Source organism: Cyprinodon tularosa, unplaced genomic scaffold (genome assembly GCF_016077235.1).
Source record: "Cyprinodon tularosa strain WSP-4 unplaced genomic scaffold, ASM1607723v1 ctg1025, whole genome shotgun sequence".
NCBI lineage: Eukaryota > Metazoa > Chordata > Actinopteri > Cyprinodontiformes > Cyprinodontidae > Cyprinodon > Cyprinodon tularosa.
This window is the reverse complement of record NW_024037811.1, coordinates 123,700-143,405: the sequence shown is the minus strand read 5'-3', so window position 1 is coordinate 143,405 and position 19,706 is coordinate 123,700. Positions and strand designations below refer to the sequence as shown.

Sequence of the window (19,706 nt, the reverse complement as noted above, 5' to 3'; positions counted from 1 at the left end):
TTAATCTTGTTTTGTTCTTCAGAGAAACATTTTCAAGTTTTTAGAGTCCAGCCTCTAAAGCCCACGGAGAGGCTTTGAAAATAAACATCTGTGTTCTCCATTTCTACATGTAGTGTGGCGTACACGCCCCCCTAAAGTCAGCTAAAGGTCCGATACAGAGAGGATAGCTGCTGAAGGTATGTCTGTTTCTTATTTCCTTAACGAATGTACCTGCGTCAGGAATAACTCAGTCTTTATCTGTTCATCTCAACTATTGGTTTTCATATTCGTCTTCTTTCACTTCTCCAAGACTGGATCGGAGGAGCAGATTTCCTCTGCTGACACGTCCAGCTACTCTTAGACCACGTTCACTCTGCAGTCTGAAGTCACCCAAATCACATTTTCTTGCCGACATGATCAGACCTGGGTTTGATCTTTTCATGGCTGATTGTTTCCAGTGCAATCCAGGCCACTTGGCTTTGCGGTCCTGAATCCGACACGGATCTGATCATTTCAAATGCGTTCCGTGTCTGAACGGCCAGGGCGCATTCATCCCACCTCAGAGTCATCAATACTCATCAAAGGTCACAGCTCTGTGTCTTGCTATGCAGAAGCAGGAAGAAATAAAACAACAATGGAGGACGACAATCAGCCTGCTTGAAAAGATTGTGTTAAAGGTCTGGCACCCACTTCCTTCCACCTTTACTTCTGCGGACGCAGAACGCACTGGCTGGTGACATCATCCTCTGCTGCGCATGCAGGACATTTAGGTTGTGTGAATGCAGTTCACTCAGGAGATCACATACAGGTCGCATAGATTTGGAAATGTGAACGACCATACTAAACAATTAGATTTCACACAAAAAATGGCCTGCAGTGTGAACGTAGCCTTAAGACCCATTTAGACTTTTGAAACCATGCTGAGGTAACTGTTTAGTGTAAATGTTTCGCACGACTTGAACAGGACCGTGCCAGACACAACCGAACCATGCTAACGTGGTACTAGTTCATCAGGAGGGCTCGCCGTGGTTCAGTTCTGGCTCGGTTCTCAGATAACAAAGACCATATGAGCAGACTGGGTCATCTCCTTACAGTCAGCCTCCGTATTTAGGAAACTTCAGACATTCATAAAAATCCTAGCTTCCCTACCGTTCCACACGATATCTAGTCATGATTCTGCTCAGCAGAGTGATGAACCTCAACGTTTGTCATCGTTTCCTGCATCTGGAAGCCCTGATTAGACTATCGTTTATCGTATCCACTTCCTGAAAGCCGACTCTGTCAAGTAAATTCAATAAGGTTCTTCGCCTGACAGCAAACTTCCTGAATGTTAGAGGCGCCGCCATGTTGGTTTGCATGTTTCCCTCTAATGAGCAGTAATACCATAGATCGTCACCAGGTGGCGAGGAACCACGTTAGTGTGATATGTAAACGGTCGTAAGGAGCCGAGCTCGGCACGGTTAACTGATCCAAGCTCAGCACGGATCGGTTTTCAGAGGGTGGTGGAAATGGGGCTTTAGGTAAAGAATGGAACGTCTATTGAACCCGGAGGAAGCGGAAGACGAGAGTATGAGAATGCGCATCATTAAACTAATGCCAACGACTGTGTGTGTGAAGCTCTGTACATATAGAAGAGTCTCTTAGCAATATAAGGTCTGATTAAGTATCAATATTACAAAGTTTTCACAGTGTATATAGATAATTGGACCACAGAAATATAACCCCAATAATTACGGTTTTAGACAAAAACTAAAACATTTTATTATTAGCATAACATGCAGCTTAGCAATGACTGAATTCTCCTGAACACCTAAAAGCTTCTCGGCACGTTTTTCTCTCCAAGCAGCAGAAGGTCTGAACACCCCCCAGCATCTGCTTTGTGCCACTAAAGCTCTGTTCTAAATAAGAAAGGAATAAAATAAATATTATTATTAATTCTCTCATATTAGCATAACACTAGAGCATTTTTGCTCTTTTCATTTTTGGTTTCAAACAAAAAAATAAGCAGCCTGACTGAAATCTGAGCCCTGTGGCGTCTCACTAATGTGACTTCTCATGTGAAGCACAAAATCGATCTTTTTGGAATAATTCAATCCACATATTGTGCAGGACAATTGTTTCTCACCCAGGTGGGTTGATTTGTGTTTAGTCAAACTGCCTTTAAGAGTAAAACTTTTCCCACAAATTGAACAAAAGAAAGGCTTCTCTCCTGTGTGAGTTCTGATGTGTCTGTCAAGATTAAACTTTTGAGCAAATTTCTTTCCACAGGAGAGACACTCATAATTCTTTTCACCTGTGTGAGTCCTAATGTGTCTGTCAAGAGTACATTTATCAGTGAAGTTTGTCCCACAGGAGAGACATTCATAACTCTTCTCACCTGTGTGAGTTTTGATGTGTCTGTGAAGATGAGATTTCTGAGTGAAGTTTCTCCCACAGGACGGACATTCGTAATTCTTCTCACCCGTGTGAACTTTGATGTGGTCGTTCAAATCATTTCTTCTTTTGAACATTTTCCCACAGGACTTACAGGAAAAAGGCCTTTTATCTGAATGACTTACCATGTGAGAAGCCAAAGCGCTTTTTTGATTAAATCTTTTATCACAAATCGTACAAGAAAACAACTTCTCATCTGTGTGAATTCTTAAGTGTTCATGAAGATGGTGAGATTTATTGAAGCTTTTTCCACAAGACGCACATTTGAAAGGTTTCTCACCTGTGTGTAATCTCATGTGTTCATTCAAGTTCTTTCTTCTTTTGAATGTTTTCTCACAGGTCTTACAGGAAAAAGGTCTTTCACCTGTGTGAGATTTCCTGTGAGTCTTCAACTGTTCTTCTTTTAGAAAACTTTCTCCACACGTCAAACATGAGAAATGTGTCTCTCTAGTCTCCTGCTTGAGAAGCAGCTGCTCCTCCTGCTCACTGATGGGGAGCTCCATGGTTTCCTCTTTAGTCCAGGGATCTTCTGGCTTTAGCTGCTCTTCTTTCATCTGCAGAGGTTCTGGTTCCTCTTGGTCCAAACTGGAATTCCTCTCCTGTTTCCAGAGCTGCTGCTCAGAGAAATCCTCCTCTTTTCCAACTTGCAGGAGGTCTGGAAAGACAAACAGAAAAAATGAATTTCTATTATTACATGCACCAATTTACTACATAACCTAATTGATTAAATTTGACAAAATAGCCCAAATAATAGCAGAGTTGAACAAATCAAAGAGGCTCACTGTGATTCAATATCAGTGAGGGATCTGCGTAACAAAGGCGCATTACACAAAACAAGTTTAACAAACCCTGACTCATATCCTCAACTCTGAATTGATCTAGCCAAAAATTAGAAACGCAAAATTTTCAGTTTCTTAATGGGTGCTGTGAGTTGGTTTAATTATGTTATGTTTAGCCGCATGTCGTCATTCAACCGCTGGTTGTCTAGGTGGTGTCCTGAAAACAACGTGGGCTACATTAATAATTGGCAATCCTTTTGGGGAAAGCCTGGTCTGATTCGGAGAGACGACATCCATCCCACTTTGGATGGTGCAGCTCTTCTTTCTAGGAATCTGGCCACATTTATTAGTCCTCCAAAACCCTGACCCCCCAGGGTGCAGACCAGGAAGCAGAGTCCTAGTTTAACAGACCTCTCTGCAGCTTCTCTACTGTTAATTCAATTTCAATTCTATTCAGTTTATTTCTATAGCTCCAATTCACATCATGTCATCTCAGGTCACTTTCCAGTTCACCAGATCATCCAGGCAGATAAAACCAGCTGATTGCATCGACTCATTGACTCTTCAGCAATCCCTCACACTAAGCATGCTTGTAGCGACAGTGGAGAGGAAAAACTCCCTTTGAACAGGAAGAAACCTCCAGCAGAACCAGGCTCAGTGTGAGCGGCCATCTGCTGAGGCCCACTGGGGTTCAAGGAGACAGAAGCAGACATAGAAAAAGAAGCGTAGATACAAAAGGCAACTGTAAAATGCATCCCCGTCCAGGAAACACACAGCCAGGCAGACGAGCTCCGAGCCAGCTCCCATGTCAGAGGATGAAGAGAGCACATCCAGTTAGTCACAGTCAGAGAAACAGGACTACACTGGAAAACAGGCCAAGCTCCAACATCTAGAAACAAAGGTGTTGATGGCAGCAGCACAGCTGATATTTCTCTCCAGGATGGAGTCACAGCCAAACAGGAACAGACCAGATGAAGCTACTATGAGAAAAAGCAGAGAGAGCAGAACGTTAGAGATTGAACTAACAGATTCTGCAGAGTGGGAGAATAGAGATAGAATGAAGCAGAATGATGAAAAAGGGGTCCCTGTGTCCTCCAGCAGTCTAAGCCTATAGCAGCAGAACTATAGAGATAGATCAGGATAACCTGAGCCACTCTAACTAGAAGCTTTATCAAAAAGGAAAGTTTTAAGCCTAGCCTTAAAAGTAGACAGGGTGTCTGCCTCACGGACTAAAACTGGTAGTTGGTTCCACAGGAGAGGAGCCTGAGAACTAAAAGATCTGCCTCCCATTCTACTTTTAGAAGTTCTAGGAACCACTAGTAAACCTGCAGATTGAGAGCGAAGTGCTCTGTTAGGAACATAAGGAACAATCAGATCTCTGATATCAGATGGAGCTTGGCCATTTAAGGCTTTATATGTGAGAAGGAGGATTTTAAATTCTATTCTTGATTTAACAGGAAGCCAATGAAGAGAAGCCAGGATAGGAGAGATATGATCTCTCTTTTTCATTTTCATCAGGACTCTGGCTGCAGCATTTTGGATCAGCTGAAGGCTTTTAACTACAGTTTGTGGACTTCCTGATAGTAAAGAATTACAATAGTCCAGCCTTGAAGTAACAAATGCATGGACTAGTTTCTGGACAGGAGATTGCTCATTTTTGCAATATTCCTCAGATGAAAGAAGGAAATTCTAGAAACCTCTTTGATCTGGGATTTAAATGACAGGTTCTGATCAAAAATAACAACAAGATTTTTTACTTTATTATCTGAAATCAGTTTAATCCCATCCAAATGAAGTGACTGACTAATCAGCTTCTTTTTCAGAGACTCTGGTCCAAAGACTATAACTTCTGTTTTGTCTGCATTCAGAAGCAGAAAGTTAAGAGTCATCCAGGTTTTTATGTCTTCAGACATGCCTGTAATCTATGTAATGGGTTAGCTTCATCTGGATTATAGACAGATATAGCTGGGTATCATCAGCATAACAGTGGAAATTAAGGCAACTCCTTCAAGCTATTTAAATTTTCACATCCCCAGAAGTTCTGGGCGAGGAGGAGGAGTAGCAACAATCTTCCAGTCTGACTTACTGATTACTCCCAAAACAATTAATACCTACAACTCTTTGATCATTTAACCCTTAATTTCCCTGATCCAAATTTCAAGGCAAGAAAACCTCTTCTTTTTGTAACTTTGTATCGTCCACCAGGTCCTTACTCGGAATTTTTAGATGAGTTTTCAGAGTTCCTTTCTGATTTGGTATTAAATACTGACAGGGTCATCATAGTGGGAGATTTTAACATCCATGCTGACATTGAAGGCGATAGCTTAAGAGCAGCCTTTAATGCTATCTTAGACACTATTGGCTTTGTTCAAAATGTGAATAGTCCCACACATTCTCATCTTCATACTTTGGATCTTGTGCTGACATACGGCATAGAATGTGAAGAAATAACAGGATTTCCTCACAACCCTGTCCTCTCTGACCACTTTCTAATAACCTTCAGGATTACTTTAACAGAGTTCTCCTCCCCCAAAAGGTTTCACTTCAGCAGATTGTTTTCAGATAGTACAGTTATAAATTTTTTTTGTTCCACTTGTCTCACAAATTAATATGGCAGAGGGCGACATTTTAATTTATTCCTGTTCACAAATTGATGATTTTGTAAGCTCTACATCAGCCTGTTGTTTTTTAAACTTAGTTTTATTTTGTTCAGTTTTAATCTTTTCTATGGAGCGCTAGGAGCTACGTCGAACAGTCGGTCTGTGTGTGGTTCATACACTGGCTAATTCTCTCTCTCTCCCCCCAGGTGGACGCTATAGCTACAGCTGTTGGTAGCAGAACATGCTAGAGCTTTACTGAATAACCAAGCGACTCTTTCAATGAGGGAACAATATTAAAATAGAGGCCTCAAAATGGAGTCCTCCAACTTCTCCAGATCTGACCTGCTTCACCCCTTTGAAAGCAGATTAGAACCCTTAGGAAACTTAAATAAGCTGACGCCCTCCGTATGGGTGTTCAAGCAAAAAGCTGAAGGCAAAGGCAGGGCTGCATCTCAATCCATGAAAACTTCAGCAGCACAAACCGATGTTCCAACTGTTTCAGCTCAATACATCACTTCTGCTTTCTCCCTTACTAACCAAGCATTGAGTCCTCTGAATGACAGGTTTTTTTATCAAAACTATTTTATCCAGGCACCCTTGATATTATTGCATAGATCATCAGTTATATCGTTTTGGTCAACAACAAAATGTACTAGAAAATGTCAATATCGTGTCATCAACACTTTAAAGTTTCTCTTAGAGCATCAGAAGTGTCTTTGTCCCATCAGCATCGGAAAACATCATTAATTTTGTTTGACCTCCTGCACCATGTTAAAACAAACAAAAAAGAAAAAATCGATTTTCATACATTTTTGAAAAGCCGCAAGGGGGGTTGGGGGGGGTTATGGGGGTTGGGGGCAACAGAACCACATGTGGCTCCGGAGCCGCGGGCTGCCGACCACCGAGTTAGACTGGAGTTAAAGATCAGCCTTAAAAAGCCTGAATCAGTTCATCTCTAACCTCCAGCCTCCTGCTGCTCCTCCTGCTCACTGATGGGGAGCTCCATGGTTTCCTCTTTAGTCCAGGGATCTTCTGGCTTTAGCTGCTCTTCTTTCATCTGCAGAGGTTCTGGTTCCTCTTGGTCCAAACTGGAATTCCTCTCCTGTTTCCAGAGCTGCTGCTCAGAGAAATCCTCCTCTTTTCCATCCTGCAGGAGGTCTGGAAAGACAAACACAGGAGAAAGACGTAATGTTGGAGGGGAAAGGAAGGATTCTCCATTTATGAATATAAAGAAAATGTTCAGAGCTAAATTTCATTAAATGTGATTAAATTGGATTCAAACACAGGTTTAAAAATCTAAACTACCTTTCAGTCTATCAGGCTATGAAGGAAAGTCTCTAAATGTTTAGAATATTTCCAACAAACCAAGCATTAATAATTGGCTAATGATTAATTGTTTATGTTAGCAGGTTAAAAGCAGTGGATATAAACATAAACTCACGTTTGATTTTTGGTGTTTTCTCCCTATGAGAGTATAAACCTTTTATTAATATACAGCTCCCTCCAATCACACAGCAGCATCATTTGAAGCAAAGCAGAAAACTAAATTAAACGAATGAGAGCTTCATAAACACACGTAATGCCAACATTACATTACAGTTTGTTCCACCTGATTGATGACTGATATCATATGCTTAATTTTTTTTTCTTAAATTTCAACACAGCCAACTTATCCATACTTATGCAGGGCTTCCCTGCTGCAGAAGGGGCGGCCATAGACCTGCATATAACAGTAGAGCTATTCACTACCTGATCAGAGTCAATAGCATGATCCGTACCTTCCACTTATTTGCACAAAGATATTCATCCAGGTCACCATAAGAAATCTAATTATAGTTCTAAAAGTGCTTATTTCTATCCTTGAATCACTAAATAATGATAATACACGCCTAAAAAAATATTTTTAGGACATTTTCTCCGTTAAACAGCTTCTCTGACGTCATCATGGGACATCAGAGCAGTATATCTGATTAAACCATGTTTATCTCCATTTTAGTTGTTTCTTTCTTTAGATTAAGCGCTATATAGCATAATGTTAACATGAAAGAAACACAGAAAAGTCAAAAAGACTAGATTTATGTTTAAATCCAAAGCTGATAAAGTTAGCTCCTGGAAGTAGCGTAGCATCCATTTCCTGTACAGATCAGGAACAGAGGATAAAACAGAAAGGATTTAAAGGCTTTTATTTTCTCAGGAAATACATTATTAACCTTTAAAATATTATAGTTTAGTACTATTTTTGGGGAGGGAAAAAAATAATTTAGGTCTATTTTACAAAGTAAATCCAGGGTGACCCGGATGTATGTTCAATTCTATTCAGTGTATTTCTATAAACCTCCATCAGAACCAGGCTCAGTGTGAGCGGCCATCTGCTGAGGCCCACTGGGGTTCAAGGAGACAGAAGCAGACATAGAAAAAGAAGCATAGATACAAAAAGAAAAACTACGGAGCCCCTCTGATGACATGGTAAAAAAAATGTTTAATTGTGTCCACGAAGTAGTATTTTGTGGCCACGCAATAAGTATAACGTGCGCATGAAATACTACTTCGTGGACACAATTAAACATTTTTTTTGACCATGTCATCAGAGGGGCTCCGTAAAATACAGATACAAAAGAAAGAAACAGGAATACATCTATCCAAAAATATTATTTGGTTCAAGTAGAGTAGTCGCCTTCCTTGCCACTTGCATCTCTAGAACTTTAGCAGGAAAAAGCCGATAACTGCACAGATCAGATGGTTCCTAATTGATCTTTTTCAAATAGGGCTTCGGGCTGTTTGCTTGAAGAAGTCTGGAAATGAAACAGTAGAATGAGAAATGGATTTCATCTTTTTCAGTAAAACTTCTTCCTAAAGAAGACGCTAAAGTTTTGGACAGTTTTGGACATAACAGGAAGAGCCGATACTAGACATGCTATCAAAGGCGAATTGACCCAGATCAATTATAGACCTATATCCAATCTTCCTTTCTGATCTAAAATTCTTGAGAAAGTAGTTGCCAAACAAGTTTGCGATCACTTCCACCATAATGAACTTTTTGAAGAGTTTCAGTCTGGCTTTAGAGCTCATCATATCACTGAAACAGCTCTGGTGAAAGTCACTAATGATATTCTCATGGCCTCAGATAATGGACTTGTATCTGTGCTCGTCCTGTTGGATCTCAGTGCTGCATTTGATCCAGTTGACCAGAATATTCTTTTAGAAAGACTTGAAAATTTTGTTGGAATTAAAGGAACAGCACTAGACTGGTTTAAATCTGATCTATCTGATCGAATTCAGTTTGTTCATGTTAATGATAGATCTTCAACATGCTCAAAGGTTACCTGTGGAGTACCACAGGGATCAGTGCTAGGACCAATTCTCTTTACTTTATACATGCTCCCAATTGGTAGAGTTATTAGACAGCATGGGATTAATTTCCACTGTTATGCTGATGATACCCAGCTATATCTGTCTATAATCCAGATGAAGCTAACCCATTACATAGATTACAGGCATGTCTGAAGACAGAAAAACCTGGATGACTCTTAACTTTCTGCTTCTGAATGCAGACAAAACAGAAGTTATAGTCTTTGGACCAGAGTCTCTGAAAAAGAAGCTGATTAGTCAGTCACTTCATTTGGATGGGATTAAACTGATTTCAGATTATAAAGTAAAAAATCTGTTGTTTTTGATCAGGACCTGTCATTTAAATCCCAGATCAAAGAGGTTTCTAGAATTTCCTTCTTTCATCTGAGGAATATTGCAAAAATGAGCAATCTCCTGTCCAGGGGTGATGCTGAGAAACTAGTCCATGCATTTGTTACTTCAAGGCTGGACTATTGTAATTCTTTACTATCAGGAAGTCCACAAACTGTAGTTAAAAGCCTTCAGCTGATCCAAAATGCTGCAGCCAGAGTTCTAATGAAAATGAAAAAGAGAGATCATATCTCTCCTATCCTGACTTCTCTTCATTGGCTTCCTGTTAAATCCAGAATAGAATTTAAAATCCTCCTTCTCACATATAAAGCCTTAAATGGCCAAGCTCCATCTGATATCAGAGATCTGATTGTTCCTTATGTTCCTAACAGAGCACTTCGCTCTCAATCTGCAGGTTTACTAGTGGTTCCTAGAATTTCTAAAAGTAGAATGGGAGGCAGATCTTTTAGTTCTCAGGCTCCTCTCCTGTGGAACCAACTACCAGTTTTAGTCCGTGAGGCAGACACCCTGTCTACTTTTAAGGCTAGGCTTAAAACTTTCCTTTTTGATAAAGCTTCTAGTTAGAGTGGCTCAGGTTATCCTGATCTATCTCTATAGTTCTGCTGCTATAGGCTTAGACTGCTGGAGGACATAGGGACCCCTTTTTCATCATTCTGCTTCATTCTATCTCTATTCTCCCACTCTGCAGAATCTGTTAGTTCAATCTCTAACGTTCTGCTCTCTCTGCTTTTTCTCATAGTAGCTTCATCTGGTCTGTTCCTGTTTGGCTGTGACTCCATCCTGGAGAGAAATATCAGCTGTGCTGCTGGACCTATTCTGAACGTGTTTTCTTCCTGACAGCAGAACGTTTTCCAGCTTTGTAAATAAGTCTGAAGTTTCACCAGTTCTATGGTGTTCTTTATAGCTCAATCCTTGGACCACCCGGTTCCTACCTGTCCGGTGTAAGATGATCTGGGGGATCCTGGTGAAATCCAGCAGTCTGTGCTGATCATCCATCTTCTCCTCCTCGATCTGATCTAATCTTCCTTTAAACTCTGGGAATGTTTCTCCAGCAGGAGTTAACTGCTCGCTGACAAACTCTCCTTCCAGCTGGACTCAACACATTCTCACTGCAAACACTCACACATTAGCAGCCTCTCTGCTAGCACACGGAAGCTAATGCTAACAGCTGATAGCTGCAGTGGTATCCATGGTAACGGCGCTGTCACTAAGGCTGAACCTTTAAACACTAAACTATTTTTTTTTGTCGCAGAGGTTCCGTCTCTAACCCTGTAGTAGTCTAGGCCCGATGGACCGTTCAGTAATTCTGCATCAGAGCAGGATCGCTGGAATTAGGCAGCAGGTGTAACGCTGAACTAGTGGCGGAGGAAACACGTGCAATCAAACATGCGTTCCGCTTTTTATTTCTATTTTATTTTTTTTTTACTTCATTAGAGAAGGGAAAACATTTAATAAATAATATATTTACCTATATCTTAGATAACAATATGCTAAGTGGATTATTAGGGTCCAGACGCAGGGTTAATAGATCAGCATATTAGTGACCATCTTCCAGTCTTTGTTTTTTAGCAACAATTTCTACATAAAAAAAAATAAGGATAAAAGTAATCCACAATTTAGAGGAGTAAGGACAGAGGAATCTCTCCAATCTTTCAAAAAGGATTCATTGAAACATAACTGGGAGTCTGTTTTACAAGAAGTTAATGTTGATATAACATAGGGTAATTTTCTGCATAACTTTAAACTATTATACAATAAAAACTGTCCATTAATAATGTCCTCTCATAAAAACAAATACTCAGAAGCTCCATGAATCACAAAGGGTTTGCAAAATACCTGCAAATACAGAGATTTCCTAAGGCATAGATCTTTCGAGGTAGAGAATAAATATAGAAATATAAGAATAAATTAACTGCTATTCTACAAATAGCTAAACAGAATTATTACAGTAATTAATAGAAAGACAAAAAAATATCAAAGGGATTTGGAATGTATCGAATATTTGGAAAAAAGAATGTGTGTTTTTTTTTAAATAATGATAAAAATTTTGAGGACATTCATGACGTTTGTTTTGGCGCTATTTAAATAAACTGAATTGAATTGAATTATAGATAGTGTCAATAAATGTAATAACGGGTCAACTGATTGTGATGGCATTGATATGACAGTAATTGAGAAGGTAATTAAAGAAATTATTCAGTCTCTGACTTACATCCGCAATATGTCATTTCAGTTGGGTAAATTTCCAGAAAAGATGAAAATTGCCAAATTTATTCCACTTTATATATCTGGGGACAGACACCATTTCACTAATTATAGGCCTGTTTCTCTACTTCCACAGTTTTCCAACATTTTGGAGAAATTATTTGTCTATAGATTAGATACATTCGTCAATTAACATAAACTGCTTTTTGGAAGTTAGTATGTATTTAAATGACAAAGCTCTACAGCAATGGTTGTCATTAAATTGGTGAATAGAAGACGTCACCAGCGCCTTAGATAATAATAAATCTGCAGATGGTGTATTAATTGATATCAAAGAAGCTTTTGAAACAATAAATCATGAAATATTAATTAAGAAATTGGTGTGTTATGGCATCCAGGGAGTAGTACTGCTCTGGATGAAAACTTATCTAAGCAACAGGCAAAATCACAGAGCACACAGGAATCTGCCTCTCTTTGCCTCCTCTCCCTAGCCCATGAAGCTGGGGTCTGCTTCGGCCCGGTTCTCCACTGTGGTGGAGAACCAAGGCCCAGGGGGGACCCAGATCTCCAGAATAATTAAGGATGGGTCATTGTGGTAACCTTTCAGAACCAAACTACAGCAAAGCAGACCTTTTGCAACACATTTCTCTTGAGTTTGAGAACTTATAGAGCCAGACTGGATGAGAAGCCTGCCTTGATGAACGACTGAGACAAAGAGGACCCCTGCTGTAAGCCACTGGGACAGAGAGAGAGGCTGCCCTGCTCTGGCCTGTATTGATATGAACAATTTAATGGTCATCCTAAATGATGTAGTTAGGTGGCGCATGTAGATTGTATAAAAACCTAGCGTTGGAACATACAGATATGTAGTGTTGGGCCATATGCCATGATCATGGCTGTCTTCCTGGAGCACACCATCCAAGTTGACAAGACACTGCCACCAGTCATCAATCCATTCAGAAAAGTGCCATTTGCTCTTCAAAAGCCCATGAAAGAGGAATTTGACAGGATGGAAAGGCTGGGAGTGATCGAGAGAATTTATGAACCAACTGACTGGGTGAGTTCTCTGGTCATTGTGGACAAAAAAGAATGGTAAACCTAGAGTATGTATGGATCCAAGAAATCTGAAGAAAGCTATAAAGCCACAAGAGAAGAAATAATGTCATAGTTCGCTAATGCAAAATACTTTAGCAAGTTAGATGCGTCTTCTGGATTTTGTCAACTAAAATTGGATACTTAAAAATTATAATGATTTATTTTTTTGCATAATTTTATTACGTAGATCCAACAAGATTATTCTTTGTAGAAACTATATTTTCTCTGTTTGTTAAAAAATTCACATAAAGTTAACTTAATTTTAGCATTGCTCTAGTCATTTTTGTGTGTTTTGGATTTACATAACTTTAAGAGTTCTAAATGTGTTCTTTTGTCTGAATCCAGATTAATTTTTACATTTCCAAATTACAAATTTAAGTTGGATCTACTTTGTTTAAAAACATTTGTTAGTGCATTTTAAAGTTACATGTACTCAAATTTTTTAATTAGCAACTGAGTATTTCTACCGAAACTATACATACCGGTACATATAGTTCTTTTTTTTTTTTTTTTACTACTATTTACTAGTTTAACACTGGTACTTGTAAAGAAAATGCCAGTAGTATGTACTCATCAAATATGGATATCTAGTTACAACATTACATAAAGCTGACATTTTAGACATTTGATAGTGAAAATTATAATAAAGTATATGTACACTCACCGGCCACTATATTACGTACCCCATGCTAGTAACGGGTTGGACCCCCTTTTGCCTTCAGAACTGCCTCAATTCTTGGTGGCATAGATTTAACAAGGTGCTGGAAGCATTCCTCAGGGAGTTTGGTCCATATTGACATGATGGCATCACACAGTTGCCGCAGATTTGTCGGCTGCACATCCATGATGCGAATCTCCCGTTCCACCACATCCCAAAGATGCTCTATTGGATTGAGATCTGGTGACTGTGGAGGCCATTTGAGTACAGTGAACTCATTGTCATGTTCAAGAAACCAGTCTGAGATGATTCCAGCTTTATGACATGGCGCATTATCCTGCTGAAAGTAGCCATCAGAAGTTGGGTACATTGTGGTCATAAAGGGATGGACATGGTCAGCAGCAATACTCAGGTAGGCTGTGGCGTTGCAACGATGCTCAATTGGTACCAAGGGGCCCAAAGAGTGCCAAGAAAATATTCCCCACACCATGACACCACCACCACCAGCCTGAACCGTTGATACAAGGCAGGATGGATCCATGCTTTCATGTTGTAGACGCCAAATTCTGACCCTACCATCCGAATGTTGCAGCAGAAATCGAGACTCATCAGACCAGGCAACGTTTTTCCAATCTTCTATTGTCCAATTTCCATGAGCTTGTGCAAATTGTAGCCTCATGTGGCAGTATGCCCTGCGGGCTTTGAACGCACCATACAAGTGCCGATCCAATTGGTCGTGGCGCTGTCTGTATATAAAGGGCCCTCCCTCACCTGGTCATCATGTTGTCCTTCCGGTTCAGACCTCGGTGTTTGCTGGCGCAGCACGCCAGCTGCATACGGATGCGCGCTTGAATGATGCGCTTTAAACTAAACGCTGATCAAGCTTTCTTGTGGTAAGAGTTATTTTATACTCTAATTCTGTTAGCCTAGCCGTAGCTCAGTTTTACTGATATATATGCAGGTGTCCCATACAAGCTGTCTGATTCTTCTCTTTGCCATAGGCACTACATTCAGTGGTAAGTGAAAAGCTCATTCTTCACATGCTTCTAGATTTTATATTTTTCTAATCAAACATGCATGTTTGATTAGACGCTGCTGTTTGTCCTTGGCCGGCTGCTTCGTCTGCTGTTTCCGGCCGGCAGTCCGCCTGTAGGCGTCCGTCGCCGGCTGCCTGTTACTTTGGCTGTCGGCTCCGTGCCCGCCGTCCTGGTCAGCGTGAAGCTGCTTCCTGTCTCTCGTCCAGTGTGACTGATTCGGGCCGGTCTGTGACTGGCGTGTACAGATTCTTCTGGTGAATCTTTTGCAGTGTCTGCTGCGGCGTGGGGGTTCATCCCCAAACTGACTTTATTGAAACTACTGCTGCTTGATTTTTGTAAACTGAACGTTTTTTTAATATGAAATGTGTGATTTGACTGTCTTTTCATTTTGACAGAAACGGCCAGCTCCTGGTGTTGGTGGTGGACCTTCTGGGTGGTGGTACTCCTTTTGGTTTGTGCACGATTTTCTTTTTGTTTTTTTTGCTGTGTTCTTTTGTAGGTCACTACCCTGATTTACACTGCCAGCCTGGAGTTGAGCTGTGACTGTTATTTTAATGTGTGAGTGGTTTTAAATAGCTTTGTTCCAATACTGTAATAAAATTATTGAATCTGGTGAGATTGTCTCAAGCCTGCTCTTTAGCGGGCCTGTGTGCCTTCAAGGTAACTTTCCAGGGAAATTATTGCAACCTTACATTAAATTTGCAGTTTTAAAGTGCAGTTACCAATTTGGATCACTCGGTACCACTACACTCAGTTTCCTGTTCTTAGCTGAAAGGAGTGGCACCCGGTGTGGTCTTCTGCTGCTGTAGCCCATCTGCCTCAAAGTTCCACGTACTGTGCGTTCAGAGATGCTCTTCTGCCCACCTTGGTTGTAACGGGTGGTTATTTGAGTCACTGTTGCCCTTCTATCAGCTCCAACCAGTCTGGCCATTCTCCTCTGACCTCTGGCATCAACAAGGCATTTCCGCCCACAGAACTGCCGCTCACTGGATGTTTTTTCTTTTTCGGACCATTCTCTGTAAACCCTAGAGATGGTTGTGTGTGAAAATCCCAGTAGATCAGCAGTTTCTGAAATACTCAGACCAGCCCTTCTGGCACCAACAATCATGCCACGTTCAAAGTCACTCAAATCACCTTTCTTCCCCATACTGATGCTCGCTTTGAACTGCAGGAGATTGTCTTGACCATGCCTACATGCCTAAATGCACTGAGTTGCCGCCATGTGATTGGCTGCTTAGAAATTAAGTGTTAACGAGCAGTTGGACAGGTGTACCTAATAAAGTGGCCGGTGAGTGTACACCACACAGGTTGAGACATTTTGTACAACAGAAAATTGTGCTTCATGGTGGTGGTAGAGGAAATCTCTTTAGGTGAAAGTTGACAGGCTTTATTGTCATTAGAATTATGGTCACAAAATTCAAGTCAATACATTTCAAGATGAGAATGCTGTGGCCAAGGGTTAACCGTAATATGACAGTAGCTCGGTCAGTTAGCCACATTAAGCTACACTACTTTTAACTCCATGTCAACAACAACTGTTCGTTTTCTACAAGTAGAATACCTGTTTTGTTTAAAATCTCTATTAAAGTCATTTCTAAGATGTTCCATTTGTCCTCCTCTGTCCTCAGATCTTAATAAAAAGAATAAAACCAGCTGAGACCTTTTTGTCACCTTGTTAAATAGCAGAGCTCAGTCTTAAAACGCAGTACTTTACTTCAAGAGTGACAATGACTGTTTTCTACTTTTGGCTACTTTAGATCACCAATGAAATGTAAAATAATAGCAAATATAGGCAATCTTATGTTGAGACTCTAAAAGAGATTTGATCCTTAAGAAAAAGTTTGTCCGAGTGGAGTTGCCAGATGTTGATGTCATAAAAAGGGGCGGGGCCCCGAGCAGATCAGGTACCTACAGCAAATCTTTAATTCGGGAGGGGATTTTGTCAGAGTATGGAAAAAAAGCGAAAAAGAAGTTAGCCTACAGAATTTATTACAGTCCTGATATGCAAAATCCTTGATATAACCACAATTTACCTGTTTTGGATTAGGACTGTTGGGATATATTGCCACAATGGAGTGCAAATCAGTTGGATGAACCATCTAAAACCTTCCCCCTTTCCTTTTTCACAAAGAGAACAATAGATGCTCTGGAAAGTTCTGGAACTTGCGGTCAAGGTACGGTCAGCTAACGCTTGGACCAATCAGCTCAAGAGGAAGCTGAAACTTCAACAGGAAATGCCCAAGCGTCACTCATGGTTTAAAACTGAGAGCGCCTGCGAGGAGACGCCTGTTTCACGTGAAATGCTAAAGAAAGCTAGCTGGAAGTAGCTTTCGTTTTCCTGTGTCAAAAGTGACGGATCACAGTGTTCCAACGTGCATAGCGCCCGCTGAACTGAGAAGACAGAAACTTCTGGAGCTGGACGCTGAGAGGAGTTTCCCCACTTTGTGAGGACTTCTCTACAGATATCATGGCCTATCGGCAGGGGGACGCCTTTCCTTTGATAGCCCGAAAGTAAACCTTCCTCAACCTAAAAGCCCAACAATTTCTCTGCTGTAGCATCAAACTGACTCAGAACTCTTCCGAGAACGGATCCTTGCTGAGATGGACCCCTGCAGAACTGGAGCCGAACTGGGCGCCCCCCTTTTCTCCCCCTCAGCACGCCTTCCCAGACAGAAAGTAATATCCCTCCATTAATGAGGTGCTGTGCTCGGACGAGAGAGACAGGCAGTTAGAAGTTTGAATAAATGCTGATTTTAATCTATATTGGTTAATAGAGCTCTGGTTCATTGGTTGAAATAAGTGCTGTGAAAGCTGCAAGTGATATTTCCTTTTTCTATTTCCTATCCTACTTTCTTCCCTTTCTGCTTTAAGTTTGCCACCCCGCCACCCCCCTCATCCCTTTCATCACATGAAGAGGGAGTCTCCCATACGTCCATACAGTCACATTTACATGTCTTCCCCACACACACACACCCCGCCCTGTTTATGCAGCTTTGCAGAATGAACTTCTGCTGCTGTTGTTAATGCATTTTAACCATTTACCATTTTAAGCTGAATGTATTTTATGTTTTTTTAATTGCACTGTTGTTATCATCATACCTGCTGTTATTCTAACAGACATTATTGAATGTATTAACATCTGGCCTATCGTGAACAATCTAAGAAACCAGTTAAACAGACTCTTAGGGTTTTATTCCTTTTCTTTACACTAGTCACTGGCTACGTTTACATGGACACAACTAATCGGATTGAAGGCCTGATCAGATCAAAAATGTTTCATGTAAACATGTCAGACTGAAGATTCTAATCCGATTCGGTCCGATCGGATCTAAGTTTAATTCCGAATCAGAGAGGTGGTTTTTGCCGATCGCCATTCCGATTGGCGTCCATGTAAACACCCATTCGGATCTTAAGAGTAAAATAATCTTCACTGCGCATGTGTGCGACGTCAGCGTGACGTTTTTCCGCCTTGTCAACAACAGGAAATCACCGGTCACTCTCGCTCTCGCTGTGAACAACATGGCGGGGGGAGTCTAGGAACGCCGACTTATAAGTTCATTTAAAGCTGCAGGAAGCAGGAATTTATCCTCCTCGCCCACTCGCTCTCCCACGCCGGTTCAATCGCTCATTCTCTACATTTTCTCTCGGACATTTCGCTGCCAAGCGCTTTTTTCCTCCTCTCTCCTTTTTTCTTTCCGCTCGCTCCGAGCGCATCATTTGTCAGGCCTCCCAAAAACCAGACGCAGACAGAACTGCCAAGTTTGGCAGGAAGTTCTGCGCATGCTTAAAAGATTTAATCTGATCCAACGCTTGGTACATGTATACACACGTCATGATCGGATCATTTCATTTAGTGTCCATGTAAACGGAGATTTTGAATTTCCGATCAACCAAGGTTTGGATCGGATCGGGGAAATTTTGCGCATGTAAACGTAGCTACTTAGTCTACCTCGTGTTTATTTTTCTAATAGCATGCAGTGTTTGCATAGATGTTAGATTTTTTTAATCCTGAATTATTAGAATAAAGACGTCATTGTTTAACTTGCAGTTGTTCTGTGTTTCATATAGCGGACGATTTATCACTCAGGCCAGATCCTCCCTCTTTTGGTAACAGTGTGACTAAACAGAGATAAAATCCGATTTTGAATAAGTTAAATAATTAGCTATAACTCCTGTTTAGTTAATCAGTTATTCATTATCTGCAGGATATTATTTTAGCACAACAGGACCATTGCTGAGGAAACAGCAAAATGGCCACGAACTCTGTTTCTTTAACTTCATCAAAGAGGAGCCGCTTCATAAAATCAAGCTGCAATATCCTTCTCCCCCAAACCACAGCCTTACCAAATTAAGGTGATGGTTGAACCTCAAAGGTTATAGGTCATCATGGGAACATCCCTCTAGCTGGGATGTGAGCTGCCATAGGGTGACACAATGAGAGGCATCAATCCACCCATTTTCTGTCACGCTTATCCTAATTGGGGTCACAAGGGGTGTTGGTGTCTATCTCCAGGTGTCTACGGGTGAGAGGCGGCGTCCACCCTGGACAGGTCGCCAGTCCATCGCAGGGCAACAATGAGAAGTAACAGAAAAACAATAAAATAATGAAAATAATTAAATCCTCAAAACTGTTTTTTTCTTTTAAGCCTCATGTCCATGTCTTAATCTGAAATGAAAATTAAACTGATCAAGCATTGACTCCTGTCTGATGACAAGTTCCTAAACATCCTCTGAGCATTTTAATACTATTAAACATTTTATATTAATGCATTATATAAATAAAATACATATAGAAATGACAAGATCAGAGAAAACATTATTAAAGAATATAGTTTGCAACACAGAAAAACATATAAACACATTTTTTATGATCAGTGTCAGTTTTATTGCTGCTAGGTTAATCAATACAGATTTATTTACATTCATAGAAAAAATCCACAGAAGAAGATAATGAAATAAGAAACAATAAAACAGTCTATTGCTTCCATGAGTCACAGCAGGTAAATAGAACATCTATACGACCAGAACAAAACCATTAGAATTAGTTTAAAGGAAAATTATAAATAAAAAAACAGCCTTTACAGATGAGAAACATTACATTTGTAGAGAAGTGTTAGTCTTCTATAAATACATTATTAATGCAAAAGGATTTCTAGTAAAAATAAGAACGTTCAATCAATTAACAGTAAAAACTCTAACCTTGTTAGATTTTGAAAATTGA

At 40.4% G+C, this 19,706-nt stretch overlaps 1 protein-coding gene across 1 annotated transcript; it reads right to left on the bottom strand.

Moving 5' to 3' along the window:
• Window positions 1-1,013: 1,013 nt before the first annotated feature.
• LOC119780278 (zinc finger protein OZF-like) lies at window positions 1,014-10,585 on the bottom strand. Its single transcript, XM_038280268.1, has 3 exons — window positions 10,423-10,585; window positions 6,752-6,949; window positions 1,014-3,067 (listed from the first exon to the last, which is right to left on the bottom strand). The coding sequence occupies exons 1-3, from the start codon at window positions 10,484-10,486 to the stop codon at window positions 1,968-1,970; spliced, it is 1,362 nt and encodes a 453-aa protein (XP_038136196.1). The 5' UTR covers window positions 10,487-10,585; the 3' UTR covers window positions 1,014-1,967.
• Between the last annotated feature and the right edge of the window lie 9,121 nt (window positions 10,586-19,706).

Coding starts and splice junctions, on each gene's coding strand:
- LOC119780278 (XM_038280268.1), bottom strand. CDS start 10,486: ATGGATGATCAGCACAGACTGCTGGATTTCACCAGGATCCCCCAGATC. Junction 6,950..10,422: donor GATCATCTTACACCGGACAG/GTAGGAACCGGG, acceptor TTGTCTTTCCAG/ACCTCCTGCAGGATGGAAAA. Junction 3,068..6,751: donor GGAGCAGCAGGAGGCTGGAG/GTTAGAGATGAA, acceptor TTGTCTTTCCAG/ACCTCCTGCAAGTTGGAAAA.